This window comes from Hippoglossus stenolepis, chromosome 4 (genome assembly GCF_022539355.2).
Source record: "Hippoglossus stenolepis isolate QCI-W04-F060 chromosome 4, HSTE1.2, whole genome shotgun sequence".
Lineage (NCBI taxonomy): Eukaryota > Metazoa > Chordata > Actinopteri > Pleuronectiformes > Pleuronectidae > Hippoglossus > Hippoglossus stenolepis.
Window position 1 is genome coordinate 2,003,379 of NC_061486.1, and position 15,002 is coordinate 2,018,380.

The 15,002-nt window shown below is 43.3% G+C and overlaps 1 protein-coding gene across 4 annotated transcripts in view; it reads right to left on the minus strand.

Moving 5' to 3' along the window:
- Window positions 1–4,035: 4,035 nt before the first annotated feature.
- Window positions 4,036–15,002, minus strand: part of pak1 (p21 protein (Cdc42/Rac)-activated kinase 1) — a 38,994-nt gene continuing 28,027 nt past the window's right edge. Inside the window, exons 7-17 of one of the 4 annotated variants that reach the window (XM_035155146.2) lie at window positions 14,688–14,801; window positions 12,594–12,831; window positions 12,242–12,265; window positions 11,371–11,434; window positions 11,070–11,118; window positions 9,786–9,898; window positions 8,808–8,925; window positions 8,454–8,553; window positions 7,890–8,086; window positions 7,128–7,265; window positions 4,036–6,188 (exon numbers count right to left, since the gene is read on the minus strand). In XM_035155146.2, the coding sequence (XP_035011037.1) occupies window positions 6,102–6,188; window positions 7,128–7,265; window positions 7,890–8,086; window positions 8,454–8,553; window positions 8,808–8,925; window positions 9,786–9,898; window positions 11,070–11,118; window positions 11,371–11,434; window positions 12,242–12,265; window positions 12,594–12,831; window positions 14,688–14,801 (1,242 nt within the window). In that variant the 3' untranslated portion in view covers window positions 4,036–6,101. Of the gene's footprint in view, window positions 6,189–7,127; window positions 7,266–7,889; window positions 8,087–8,453; window positions 8,554–8,807; window positions 8,926–9,785; window positions 9,899–11,069; window positions 11,119–11,370; window positions 11,435–12,241; window positions 12,266–12,593; window positions 12,832–14,687; window positions 14,805–15,002 lie in introns of all 4 variants that reach the window. The other 3 variants (XM_035155145.2, XM_035155148.2, XM_035155147.2) reach the window with 3 other exon arrangements.

Genomic DNA, 15,002 nt, shown 5'->3' on the forward strand with positions numbered 1-15,002 from the left:
CAAGGCCGGATGAACCTCCACTGGGCCCCAGGGCTGAACGTTCTTTGGGCCCCACTATAAATGGCAGATGCTCCTCTGGCCCCCGGAATCCAAAGAGTCAAATAGTCAATTAGTTAATTAACACAAATTATATTTATTTATTTATAATAATTATTAGAATATAAAATAATATATATAATATAATTATCAGCAGCAAAATTATCATATTTTTTGTAAAAATGCCAAATTCTCTGGCATGTAAATATTTGCTATTTTCCTGTATATTTCTAGAACAGTAAACACAAAGCTAATTTTTTTCAAGCAATGAGGTAAGTCAATGCGAAGCTGCAAATGTCAGGTTACTCACGGGGTGAAAGTAGCATCTATTGATCAAACGTATTAGTTGCAAAATTTGCATAATGTGCTTGTTCGAGTTTAAATAATTGAATTCAAGAGGTAATTTGCAGGATGTGATGTCGAGATCAGCATCGAGATTTAAACTCACCGCATCCTTTCACCGACCGCAGCCAGCAGGTCCTCATACCGACCACTAGGCGGCCTCAGGTAGAGACAGCAGCAGCTCGGAGACGACACCTCAGGTCGTCTCACACAGGACAGGACTGGTTTCTATGGCTTCTCCACCACAGGCAGGAGGCAGCGGCTGTAGTCACCTCAGCCAATAGTTCTCCTCTGTTCACAGATTGTTTACTCATATGGCTCAGCCTCATTAGAACCGGGTTCTGGTCCACACGAGGTCCACTGGTCCTGATAAGATCATTATGAGGAAGAGGTCCTAAAGAGGTAACAAAAACAAGCATGCACACACACACAGATAAAGGCATATACACAAAGAGACAAACACTCATGTATTAACACACAGACACACACACACACAAATATATATATATATATATATATACACACACCCACACACACACACATACATAAACTCAGGTTGTACACACAGACACGTATACTCAGGTATTAACACACATATATTTTAACACAGTCACTGGGGTCCTCTCTCTCTCCGCTTATGCAACTCCTACGCAGAGCGTTGTCATGGCAACCTGGTGCACTTTTAATAATGGTGCATTGAATCTGGTCAACAAGGCTTCAGTCTCCAGGGTAACGTGGCCATCGAAACACACACACACCTGTACTTTCTTTATCAGTCGAACATGAACCCCTCTCCTCACCTTGATCTAATTCCACTGTTTACATAGCAAACACACGTGCACCTTTCTGTGCACCCATGGGTGTGTTGGTCTTCAAACGAGCTGTGGTCTGGTGCATCGTTGGGACATGGATATTTAACTTAATTGCTGCAGCTCCTCTGTTCAGCCTCTGAACGTCACTGAAAAACGTCACGTCTCCTTTAAAAGCCCGCTGGTCACGTAGGCAGGTGATCAATCTGTGCTCTCTGATTGGACTATTGCATCAAATATTATCCAACCAAAATGAGATGATGCACAACCTTGTAGAACCATGAACCTGCAGCACTCACCATTAAACCAGAGAAAGTGGATTTGAACACATCCTAAATGCTCCAAGTGTTTTAAATCATATTATAACTGGACCTCACACATATACAAGTACACACAAGGAAACAGCTGTACTACAGAGCAGCATACTACTTTACTGACGTACTACAGTCAGTAAAAAAACATCTGTTCACTCACCTTCCTCATACGTCTCAACCTGCGGCTGCAGATCAAACAACACTCATATTTTCACCGCCTCTTGATTTTATCCCCAAAGATTAAATTCAAATATCACATCAACACCAGTGATGAGACAAGTTTAATGTTAAAGGTCTGAAAGTGAGATGGAAACAAAGTGAAGAGAAGAGTCAAACTGAATGAGCAGGTTCTGATCCTCTGACCTCTGACCTCTGACCTCTCTGATGGTCCGATTGGGTCGGAGCTGGAGAAGTATCTTGTAACGATCAGAACATCAAATAAATCTTTAATATGTAAACACAACATTTTAAATGTCCCGGAAGAGTAAACATCTGTATGTGTGTTGAATGACTCCCCCCCCTCTTTTTATTATTGCTCACGATTACATAACAGCCTCCTCTGCAGAGGAAGACCACTGCAGAGGACTACACAAACACACACACACACACACAAATAAAGACATGCAGACAAGCTGACTCTAACACACATTATAGATTTTTGGCTACAAACAAACATACATACTAGCTCAGTTAGTAACACACACACACACACTTCAACCTTGGAGTCAGTAGCACTTGTCTGAAGCAGCGTCCCTGTTTTTTTTCTAGATATTCTTTGCATTAGTTGTTTTCAGACATGAAATTATCCAGATTTGTTTTTTCACTTATGTAGAAACATCTTCTCATTTCAGTCTCAGCCTGTTTGTTGTGTCCTTGTCACTGATGCGTCACACTCACTCCTCCTCTCTGCCATGTCAGCAGAAACAGCCTCATTCCTCCGCACTCTGCGCTGGCAGAGGAAGATACTGAACATGAGAGTGAGAGAAGCAGGTCATTAGATGCATGAGGGAGAAACACTGAACAAAGGAAGCAGAGAGACGTGAAGACATGATGCAGAGAATCACAGAGGAGGAGAGTTTCCACCAGGAACAAGAAACAGAGCAGAAAGCCTGCAGTGAGCAGCGTTCAGCTCAGTCTGTCACACAGCAGCAGAGGATCCACAGTAACACGCATTAAAGGAGACCTGAGGTTTTTTCAGTATTTCTTTCCTCCAATGTGTTTTACAGTTTTTTTGTGATTGCAAACATTCTGCAAAGTTAAAAGTCCAAACACCAAAGCTCCTGAAACACCTCATCAGTACTTCCTGATGATAGTGATGTCATAGTGCACACGTGGCGTCTGGAACGCCCCCTAACAAAACCAGGTAGAGTCTCACAGGTCCATCAAGTCACTATATCACAGTGGACACACAGAAAGTACGTGGACAGGAGAGAGAGAGAGTGTGTGTCTGTGTGATGGATTTGAGGAGGATTACTGCCACAGACAGTCGACTGTAGAGACGGAGACGTGAGGAGAGGGACTGTGAAAATGAATCTGAGGCTCCAACAGAAACCAACAGGAACATTTCACCTGCTCTAAGTGAGGAGCTGTGGCTGAAGATTCAGGGTTTTAAAGATAAAAGAAACCAGAAGATGAGAGGATAAAGGGATGAAGAGAAAAGGAGAGAGGACATGAAAAATGTGATAGTGGACTGACGGGAGGAAATACACTTAATAAAACCTATACTGTGTCATATAACTAGTATCTATACATTCCACACTATCAAACTCAGTAGTGATATGCTGCAGGTAATGACATCAAACAATTCAACTGATTTTATTGCAAATCCCATCAAACTGAACTTGATAAATCCTTCCAGAAAACTCGTTCCCTGTTCGCCTGGAGATGAAGGAGAACTTAAAGCTGGCAAACACTAATTACCATTTTTAATTAGAGGGACAAAGAGAAACAAAGTCGATGGATTTTATTTCACAAGCAGACGGATGGCGGGGGTCACAGTCAGACGCTTTAAGCTCATTTCTGCCCCAGACTGAGGCAAAGAACAGTCGTTTATATAACTGACTTACAACAGAGGCTTGAGTTTCATGTTATCAACAAAAATCACATTATTTACTGAGAATGAAGTTTTCAGTCTGTGGGGGGGGGGCCACCTTCACCTCACCAACCCCTGCTCGGTGTTTAGGAAATATACTTCCCATGATGCTTTGGGTGATGTAAACAGGAACTGTAATGTTGCCGTAGATGTTCAAGCTACAACTTGAGCCTGAAGTTTATTCAGAGGTAATTCAATTCTGCAGAGTCTTTAAAATGTGTCTCATGTAACTGAGGCCAACACTAAATAAAGATGGATGACATGTCAGCGCCTCCTCCATGTAAGCAGATGGGACACACACACACACACACGCAGCGCACGCACACGCCTGCACACACGCGCACACAGTGTGGTTTCCACATCTTCCTCTCAGCCGTTAGTTGATCAGGAAATGAATCTGCAGACATATTGATAATTGATAATTGATGAATCGCTCTCGTTGTGAGTGTTTTCTGCTTTTATTGTTCTGCATCACTGGAAAGTGAAAATCTTTGAGCTCTGAACTGTTGCACAAACAATGACGTTGTCTTTGATTCTGGGAAACTGAAGAACACACATTCAGTATTTTTTGATATTTCAGAAACTTGACAGAGAAAACTAGGAGCAGATTAATAACCGATAATCAAAATAATCATTAGTTGGAGCCGTGAAGCGTTGACGACAATATTCACTGTTGTTGGTTGTATTGATGCCAGTCCTGCACCATTGAAACAGTTTAAGGCCAGGTACATAAACACTACAATAAAAAAACTATAAAAAACTAAGAACAGAAATGAAAGTGACAGGTCTGAGTCGGATATTTACATCACATGATTTTTTCTTTTCTATATCCGACGCTCGAGTGCCGAGCGAAGAACCGCGGCTGCTGATGGAAGCTTCGTCTCTGGCAGGATCTGAACTTTGACCTGTCAGTTAACAGGCAGTAGAAAAACTCAGTTGGAAAATAACATTGAAAATAAAAAAAGGAGTGAGCTCGTTTTCTAACATTGATCGATTCAAAAAGTCCATGAACAAAAAGTTGAAACAGTTTCTATTTTTTTTACACATGAAATATACACCATCTGTTCAGAGGTTCCTGGGATCTGAACTGAAAAGTACCATCGTAGTATTTATTTGTCTCACTCTTCTGAAAATAGGACAAAGATATGATCTTCTCCATCGTACACAAGCATCCTTCATGTATCGACACTTCAAGTTTCAGCATCATCACAACTCATTTTATTTATTTCTCTATCTTTAACGTACCGTATTAAAAACGCTCGTTGACATGCACATTCTCTCGCTCAGTCTCGACGGCGAGCTGCAGATGGAGCGAGTTTGGCAGAGAGGATTCTGGGTAAAGGAGTTCATTATGAAAATGAAGTATCTTTACGTGTGTGTGGGTCAGTTTCTCCATCTAACCTCCGCTGGTTGAAATAAGATCAGTGAGAGTTGTTTCCTTCAGTAAAAGAATTTCCAGTTTCACTTACACTCAATATAAAAGTAACTGTAAATTATTAAATTCATGCTAAAAAAAAAGTATAAATGTTTGGAGCCAAACAAAATGTTGCTGGTTCAATGGAACGACTGAAGAAACACGACAGAGTCGAATCTTTGCCTCTTGTGTCCAAACTCAGTCCATCGATGGCTCCGGTCGTACCAGTGTTTCCTCATTAATATTAATATGAATATTCTGTAGCTCACAGATCTCACTACAGACACGACACAGAACCAAACCTCCTCTGCTCCGAGTCCAACACTACACAAGGTGACAATCAACTTATATCCTAACATCCCCAAGTGACACACACACACACACACACGGACACACACATACACGCACGCACACACACACAGAAAGGTTGATTTAAAAAAAAACTATGAAATGAAAATCAGCAAATGCACTTTTAGAGGATGATAAAATCAGTCCCACTGAAACCCACGGATGAATGACAGGATGATGTCACACACACGCATGTACGCAGACACGCATGCATGCGCTCACACACACACACACACACACAGTCTGCAGCAGGGGGCGCTGGTTGGCTGTTGTGCTCCGTGGCTTTTAAAGACAAGGTAGAAAAAAAAGCCCAAAACACTGATAAAAAAAACGAACAAACAAAAAGTCCCATGAGTCTTTGGGCTCTGTTGAAACGATCTCTCTCCCGTATGAGGTCGTTCGTACCGACTGAGGGGGCGGTGATGTCAGCAATGCAATGACATCACATGATCACAGACCAACCGATGATGTCACTCAGTTACTTGCTTGTAACTTCCTGTCCGAGTCCAGTGGAGTGTTGAAAAAAGAAGTTACAGGACGAAACCGACTGACGTTCGTTCTCCCTGCGAGGGGAGCAGGGGGGGGGGGGGGGGAGGCTGGTACTGTAACCCAGCAGCCATCGCCACCTCCCGGAAAAACAGGAAGAGAAGAAAGGAGAGAAAGGAAGGAGGGATGTAGAGAGAGAGAGAGAGAGAGATAGAGAGAGAGAGATAGACAGACAAATGAATGAATGAGTGCAAGGCTCGCTAGCGGTTGTTCTTGGCGGCTTCCTTGGCAGCCAGGATGAGAGGAGTCAGACTGGAGAGAGGCTTCGCCATCTTCAGAAACTGATGCTGAGAGAGGAGAAGAGAAAGAAAAGAGGGAAGAGGGAGAAACAGGGAGGAGAGAGGGAAGGGAGGGAGAGAGGGAGAGGGAGAAAAGGGAGGAGAGAGGGAAGAGAGAGGGAGGGAAGAGGGAGAAACAGGGAGGAGAGAGGGAAGAGGGAGAGGGAGAGAGGAAGAGGGAGAAACAGGGAGGAGAGAGGGAAGAGAGAGGGAGGAGGAGGGAAGAGGGAGGAGAGAGGGAAGAGAGAGGGAGGAGAGAGGGAAGAGGGAGGAGGGAGGAGAGAGGGAGGAGAGAGGGAAGAGGGAGGGAAGAGAGAGGGAAGAGGGAGAAACAGGGAGGAGAGAGGGAAGAGGGAGGGAGGAGAGAGGGAAGAGGGAGAGACAGGGAGGAGAGAGAGGGAGGAGAGAGAGAGAGGGAGAAACAGGGAGGGAGAGGGAAGAGGGAGGGAAGAGGGAGAGAAACAGGGAAGAGAGAGGGAAGAGGGAGAGGAGAGGGAGAAACAGGGAGAGAGGGGAAGAGGGAGGGAAGAGGGAGAAACAGGAAGGAGAGAGGGAAGAGAGAGGGAAGAGGTGGAAAGGGAACAGAAAAAAAATCAGTTCACTGGTCACAAAAGGAGAAAACTGTTAGATCTGATTTTAAAATTAGTTTGAACAGATTCATTATTCAGAATTTTTTCATCATCACTTTTAAATATGAACATTTTCTGGACATCAGGATGTTTAATCACTTTGTTCTTCAGTCAGTGTTCAACCACATCATTTTCTTTTCTAGATACTTTTAACTGTTTTGTTGGTGCACGTTGGGGAAGTAATTGTTTTTGTGTGTGCGGTAGAAATAGTTGAAGTGGAGTTGTATCTTTTATATTTGATAATTATGTCTGTAAATTAAAAAGACAAAACGAAAAACATTGTGTTCTTTTGCTGGATTGAGCTTTCAGCCAGTCGTACCTGCAGCAGCTCTTTAGCCGACCCTCTCTTCTCCACGTCCATCTCCAGACATCGGTTCAGGAAGTCTCTGAATATCGTCGACAGTTTCTCTGGGTTCTGCAGCTCTGGCGTTCCGTTAGTTGCGATGAGATACAGCGCCTAGGCAACACACGCCAAACAACATGTTAGTCTATAATTATATAGTATGCAAACACATAGTCTGTATGTATTTATATTGTGTCCGACCTTCAACCCTTGTGGGTTCACAAGACATCAAAAGTACAGCTGCAGTGATCTACAGGATTATATCATTATCATTTCACAGCTCAGTTTTAAACTAAATTCACCACCTTCTCTCTTGAGCTTGACAAAAAAAAATAGGAAAAAATATCTAAATCACCTGTGCAAAATAAATGACAAATCGTTCAAATGAAATAAAATAAGTTTCAACTCATCAGCCCAGAGATGATGATGCTAAATGTCCCAATTAAATATTTTTTGATCCATCATGTTTTTCCCAAAGTTGAAGGAATCTTCAAACAGAAATGTTTGAAGATTCCATCCCAAGTAAATTCATGTTCCCTCAGAAGATGGAGGAGCTCTGTGATGTTCAGAGTCTGAGCAGGACATCAAAATGTTGAACTCTCCTGCCATCCAGTGGTGGTTTTAAGAATGACACCAGGAGAAACACTGCTAACCCTGACTCCCAGACAACTTCTCCTTCTCCACCTGTTTAAAGATCACAACTTCTTCAATCACAGTTCAAATCGAACACAGCCTCACCCTGAGTGGATTCTCATTCAGGTACGGCGGCTCTCCCTCCACCATCTCTATGGCCATGATGCCCAGCGACCAGATGTCCACTTTGGGGCCGTACGCTTTACGGGTCACGACCTCCGGAGCCATCCAGTACGGAGTCCCGACCATGGTGCTGCGTTTGCTCTGCTCTGGGGTGATCTGAGCGCAGAACCCGAAGTCAGCTGGGAGGAGGAGAGACGACAAAATGAGTCCTGGTGTTCACAACGATCGTTTGGATAAAAAGTATGAACGTATCAATGTGTAAAAGTCTGGGATGTGACAGAAGCAGCTTTTCAAAACATTAACATCAAAACAGAGTTAAATTTAAATGTAGTCGATTGCAAATGAATAATAAAACAAGCTGCAAAAACATTTATCATTCTTGTGTCTCATAAAAGAGAACCAGAGCCTCCCCTGTTGGTTAAAATGAGAAACTACAACAACAATCCTCACTGTTGTACAACCCACGTAGCCATATATCAATATAGATAAGGGAATAAAAAATACACAGAATTAATAATTGAAACGATGAGATGACGCTGGACTGACTGAGTTTGACGGAGCCGTCCATGCCGAGCAGGATGTTGTCGCTCTTGATGTCTCGATGGATGACCTGGTTAAAGTGGAGGAACTCCAACGCCTGCAGACACTGAAGCGAGAGAGAGAAAATGAGATGAATTGGTTTGAAATTAAAAAGTAAAAAAACGATGGAAGCAAAAACAGAAAGCTGCTTTAACCAGCAGCTTCTTCAAAAGCCAAACAAAGACGCCCATCCCTTTAAACTCCGAACAGTCGACAGTCAAACTTTGGGAAACAATCCAGCTCCAGAGAGAAAGAGACACTGTTCAATGGCTGTCGATTATTTTTATTCACTTTGCAAAAAACTGGCGTCTCATCTCTCACCTCTCTGCACACAGCAGCTATCTGGGCTTCATCCATGCAGGTTTCCGTGACGACGTCAGTCAACGAACCTCCGGCCAGGTACTCCATCACAACCCACAGCTCGTCACCCACCAGGTAACTGGGACCAAGCAGCAAGAGATGCAATCAAATATTAAATGTATATGTTAACAGTTCTTTTCCTGTTTTATCCTGATCTCTGATCTGCAGTTTAGAAGTTTGCTGTTTCTCTGAAAACTGAGAAATTGTCTATTTTTTTCGTCCTGTGTTGATTTGTGAAACATCGGATCACACTTTGTAAATAAAGGTTGAATGGATGGATAAGTGCACGGACGTGACTCTGATGTTAGAAAACAGGAAAAGTCCTTCTTTAGTCAGTCCTTTAAAAATCCCACAATAAATCAGTGACGGTGAAAATGTTGTTTCCATGGCGATGACAAGGTTATCACCAGTCCTGCATGAGCCTCAATGTCTACCAAGACAAACAGGTAACTACGGCAACCAGACACCCTCTCCCCCCACCAGCCTCCGCTGGGGGGGAGGTGTTACCCGGAGGTTGCCATCACGACACGGAACCTGAAAACCACTCGTACTTAGTTAAAATCTGTCTTATGTAGTGTACATATGTAGAGCTGATCAATATCTGCTGTTAATAACATTTAATGTTTTCTTTTGTTGTTATTGAGATAAATAAAACTGACACTTTGTTGTGGTTTTCTTTCAGTTCAGATTTACAAAAAACTGAAGAATTGAAAGTCTAAAAAGTCTAGTCTAGTCAGTCAGTCAGTCAGTCAGTCAGTCAGTCAGTCAGTCAGTCAGTCAGTCAGTCAGTCAGTCTGTCTGTCTGTGTAGTGTGTAGTGTCTGTCTGTCTGTGTGTCTGTCTGTCTGTCAGTCTGTCAGTCTGTCTGTCTGTCTGTCTGTCTGTGTAGTGTGTAGTGTGTAGTGTGTAGTGTGTGTGTGTCTGTCTGTGTGTGTCTAACCTGTCCAGGTAGTTGACAATGTTCGGGTTTTTATTTTCCCTCATCACCAGAATCTCATTGATGATCAGTTCTTTCTTCGGCTGCTGCTGCAGGTTCATCTGTTTGATGGCGACCTGCGAAAAAAGAAGAGAAACACTGTGTAATACATACATAGAATATATAAAAAGCACTGATGACTAGAGTTAGGATTCATTTTCATAAAATACACCGAGCAGAAGTGAAAAGAAACTGAGACGTTGGAGAACGTGGGGGAGGAGACAAGAAAAGAAAGAGGGACAGTTTTATTAAGACAAATATCTTGACATTGAATAAAAGAAAACAAGAGGATGAAAAGGAAAGAGAAGACAAATGAGCGACAGTCAGTCAGACAAGAGAGACAGCAAGGACGGTAAAGATATTTAAATCCAACGGCAGTGAAAGGTTGTTAGGCAGCCATTAAGAAGTGAGCACGCAGACTAGTCCTCAGAGAGTGAAGGGAGGAGGATCAGCCCGACAGACGAGCTGCTTTAGAGCATCACCTGAAAGACAGTTGTTGAAGTCGGACTTAAATCCAGTTACTTTTTGTCTTCTGCGTGTTCGGCTCCTCTTCCTCATCCTGACATGTCTGTAATGTTTTCTGTTTTTTCAGGTTTGCATCTGACGCATGTTAGAAATGTTGAATTCTTCAGTTCTTCACTCGGGGGCTGCAGGAACAGTGACTGTCCCGAACAACTGACTCTGACATGTGCATTCTCACAGACAGACTCTAGATAATTGCAAAAGAATACGCAGAGTTCCGTGCAGGTCTGAGAGCAGCTTCAGTCGGGGAAATTCGGTTGAACTTGATTTCACTTCCCTGTCTTTCAGGATTAAGTCTGTCACCATGTTAAATAAATTCCTCCTTAAACCACGACAGTGTCTCTTTATGACGTGGGAGCTTTAATGTGGTTTCTCTATCCAGTCAATCCTCTAGTGCTCAAGTAAAATAACAGAAATGCATGCTCTCCTATACAGTTCAATACATCATGAATGTAAAGAAGCATCGGCGTCACCACCTTTGAATCCGGGTCTTTATTAAAACTTTTCTTTCTGTGGGACTTTTAGCTTGAATGTCAGTCAGTGAGTCTGTCCAGCGTTTTAGTCCAGACAGAAATAAGATGGATTTCCATGTCATGTCTCTATTCTCCAGTTATTCTATATTCCTTCTAGGACTGTTAGCATTAGCTTTGTGAATGTACAGCTGTACACTGAAGGAGGACAGACAACAGATGTAGGAAGGAGAAGAAAATACACATCACTACAAACCTCCTGTCCCGTAGCGATGTCGATGGCTGTGTACACCGTCCCAGACGCCCTGAGGACAGAACATGAAGCCGTAAGACATCGTTTATTTGTTAGATGAAAACTTCTTTCATTTCTAAGTCTCTTGAAGGTTAACAACAGAGAAAATGTGCAGGTGTCTCACTGTGAAGTGGCAGCTATGAAACGAGAAGTGACGGAAATAACAACTTTTCAGAAACAATATTTATAGAAGCATCTTTTAAACTGGTTTTCATCCAATCACAAGTTATAATTATAATGTGAACTATTCACATTTATGACTTACCCCTGTCCGATCTTCTCAAACCGTGTATATTTCTTCTTGGGGTCTCCAACACTTACAATCGTCCCTGAGTTAAAGAAACAGAGGAAGAAGAAAAAACTTGATTATTGATTATAGATGGAAACAGACGGTAAACGAACAGGGATCTGCGGGAGGACAAGAGAAGGAGAACCAGGCCCTGTAGTCCACAGCAGACGCTCACTGGATGTAGATGGATAGAAGACGGATCGTGTCTTTCTATCCATCCTGACTCTAACTCTACGTTCATCACACTCAGGTCAATGCAGCATGCGGACTGGAAGAGAGAGAGCAGAGAGAAACAACAGACAGAGGAGAAGACAGACAGACAGACAGAGGAGAAGACAGACAGACAGAGGAGAAGACAGAGAAAGAGAGAGGAGGACAGAAGACGACAGAACAACAGACGAGATGAAAAGACAGAAAAACAGACAGAGAGACAGACAGACAGACAGACAGACAGACAGACAGACAAAGGAGGACAGACAGACAGACAGACAGACAGAAGACAGACAGACAGACAGACAGAGGAGAAGACAGACAGACAGACAGACAGACAGACAGACAGACAGACAGACAGACAGACAGACAGACAGACAGACAGACAGGAGAGAGACAGACAGACAGACAGACAGACAGACAGACAGACAGACAGACAGACCCATCTTCCGTTTTCAGAATCCACAGTGGGAAAGTGATCGGGACAAAAGTCGGAGTCACTCCAGAGCCGCAGGAGACTTGACGATGGAAAGAGAGAGGACGACCAATCAAACGTGAGGACTGGACAGAGGGGGTGGGGAAAGTGAGTATCAGGTCTGTCAATCAGACTGATTGACAGACAGGATCCTGGTCTTACCAGCAGAGGGAGACCTGAGCACATCTGGACAGGCGTGTTGCATGGTTTAAAAAATATTCAGGCTTTATTCATGGTTACAAACACACAACAACATGTTTCAGTTTGTGGAAGAAGATTTTCTTTTTCCTTTTCTTTTAAAGCAGATGAAATATGATTCGCCTTCCAGTCGCAGCTGAAGCATCACAGCCCCACATGAAAGAGGAAAGTAGGACAAGTTGTGTCCACATAATTTTGGTCAGTGTAGCCTCTTTGTTTAGTGCAGTTATGTAATCTGAATTACTGGTTATTTTACTTTTTAAATATAGATAAAGAGTTTTTCATGTGTGTATGTGAGTGTAGGACCGATCCTTACGTAGTTTCTCCAGAATCTCCTCGTCTGACATCTTCTTCTTCCTGGTTTTGTCCTGGGGGCGGGACAGGGAAGGTCCGGGGGCAGGGCTCGCACTGGGAGGGCTGCTGGGAGCTCCGTCTGCAGGCGGGGCGGGGGCGGCGGCGGCGGCCGCAGCGGCTGGCGGGTTGATGGGGGAGGTCGCTGCATCTTTGGTCGGAGGGGGAAGAGGGAGGGGCTCGATCACTGAGCGAGTGTATATCTGAAAAATAAAAAACACAAATATGTCAACATAATGACACTGCATGGATGGATCTCGTTATTGTGTCGTGTACTGTGTAGAACTATGGCCAGTTTGAATGATGACACACAGGACCATGACATATTCATGGACCCATGACCCTAAATTATGCTTTTTTACAAAGACAAATTAATATGTACGCACAAAAAAGTCTCAAAAGTTCAGAAAATACAACAAAGTTTCCTTTTGGACTCAGAGAGCATCACTCTCCCTGAGTGACGTGTCATAACATGTCATTATCACTCCAGCAGCGTCTCACAGGTTCGACTGTTCCTGTTGTCACTGCCTCACAGAGCCGGGCTGCCCTCACACTTAGTGATGACGTCACTTAGTGATGACGTCACGCCACATTTTTGCCAATGGGCGTGGCAAAATAACTGACTAGCGCCCCCTAAAGGGCAGCCCCGACACCACGATTGGCCGACATGTACAAAAATCGAAGGGGACATGTCTCTTTTCATAACAAACAAATAAGTCTCTTGGATAGATATGCTAGACCAAACAGGAAGCCCACCATTTTGGCTTTAGTGGTATATTTTTTTATATATGTTTTTTTTCATTTTTTTTTTTCTAGGAACAGTACAACAACAGTACGGCTTTTTTGTGTCACTTTGTATATATGAATATATATACAAAGTGACACAAAAAAGGCGTTATGTCGGAGCGTTATGGAACAACGCAACAGGAAGTCGCCTATTTTTGACGTTACACGTTCGATCATAAATGATCGTGACGTCATCTCAACAACATGGAGATTTTTTGTTTTTGCCCTGAACAGATCAGTCTGTGCGTAGTGATACTGACAGCGCTGCACGTGATGGCGTGGAATGTAGTGCGTGATTAGTGGCCGTGGTTCGGAGCCGTTTCTCCCGGTCCCCCCCGCGGCCCAATCAGTACAACAACAGTACAACACTACCATCTGGTGGACAAATGCGGAAACTGTAGAAACAGTCTGTCTCTAACAATTACTATAATAACAATGATTTATAACAATAATATCTAAATTCTTACAACATATTTAATTTAGATTGAAGGTAATGTTGGCTCTTCTTCTTCTTATTATTCTAACCCAAATGAATTGGCTTTTTGAGCCTTTAACAAGCTCAAAAGTGGTGAAAATTTAATCTATATAGCGCCACCTAAATTTAATCTATACAGCGCCACCTACTGGCGACAGAAAGTGACATGTTTTATACTTTGACGAACTGCTCCTGGCTGCTTAACAATAAACAGCTCAAATGAGCTGAGACAAGTCATTGTCATTTCCTCAGTGTCATAGCGCCACCTACTGATTCACCATGAAACAGGAAGTACTTTGTAAATCCACTCTGCATTATCCAACCGGCCCCGAACTGCTGACCTATGATCACAATCCTGACCTGAACAGCTCCATATATTAATATCAGTGCAGGGTCATAGCGCCACCTATTGATCAGTGTGAAAATGGATTTGTTGTAACATTGTCCAATTGACACAAAATTGCTCACGCTACATCAGAGCATAATGTACAATAGTATTGATCACAGCTAACAAGAGTAAAAACCTAAGGGGCTGAAGTGTTTCTAAAAGTGTGTGTTTCTTGTACTTGTATCTTTGTGAGGACCACTTTAAGCGTTGTCCTTACAGAGTGAAGACAGTTCTGTAAAGTGATGACATTTTGGGTGGTCCTCACTTTTTCAATGTTTGAGGGTTAAGACTTGGTTAGGGGTAGGCATTTAGTTTATATAGTAGAGGTTAGGGTAAGGGGGGAGGGAATGCAATGTGTCATTTACTGTCCTCACTAAGTGTACAAACTGTGGGAGTTTGTGTGTCCTTACGGATTTTGTGTGCTCTGGTCGTGGGGCGATCACCGGCGGTGGCTCGGCTTCATCCTCGTCCTCGTCTTCGGATACGGTTGTTATGGCGGGCGTCTCTGACACGGCCTTGGCGCTCTGCTTGATGTCATAGGGGGAAAGAGGGCGGAGCCTCAGTGACATCATAGTCACATGAGCTTATAGCGATACGAGACTCGTCAAACTAAGAGTGTCACTCTCACTCCCTCTCCTGCCTCATCACCGCCTGCTCGTCTTCTTCTCCGCTCGTTTTAACCTCCCTTCTTTCCCTTTCGTCTTTCCACCAGTTTATGTTTCCCT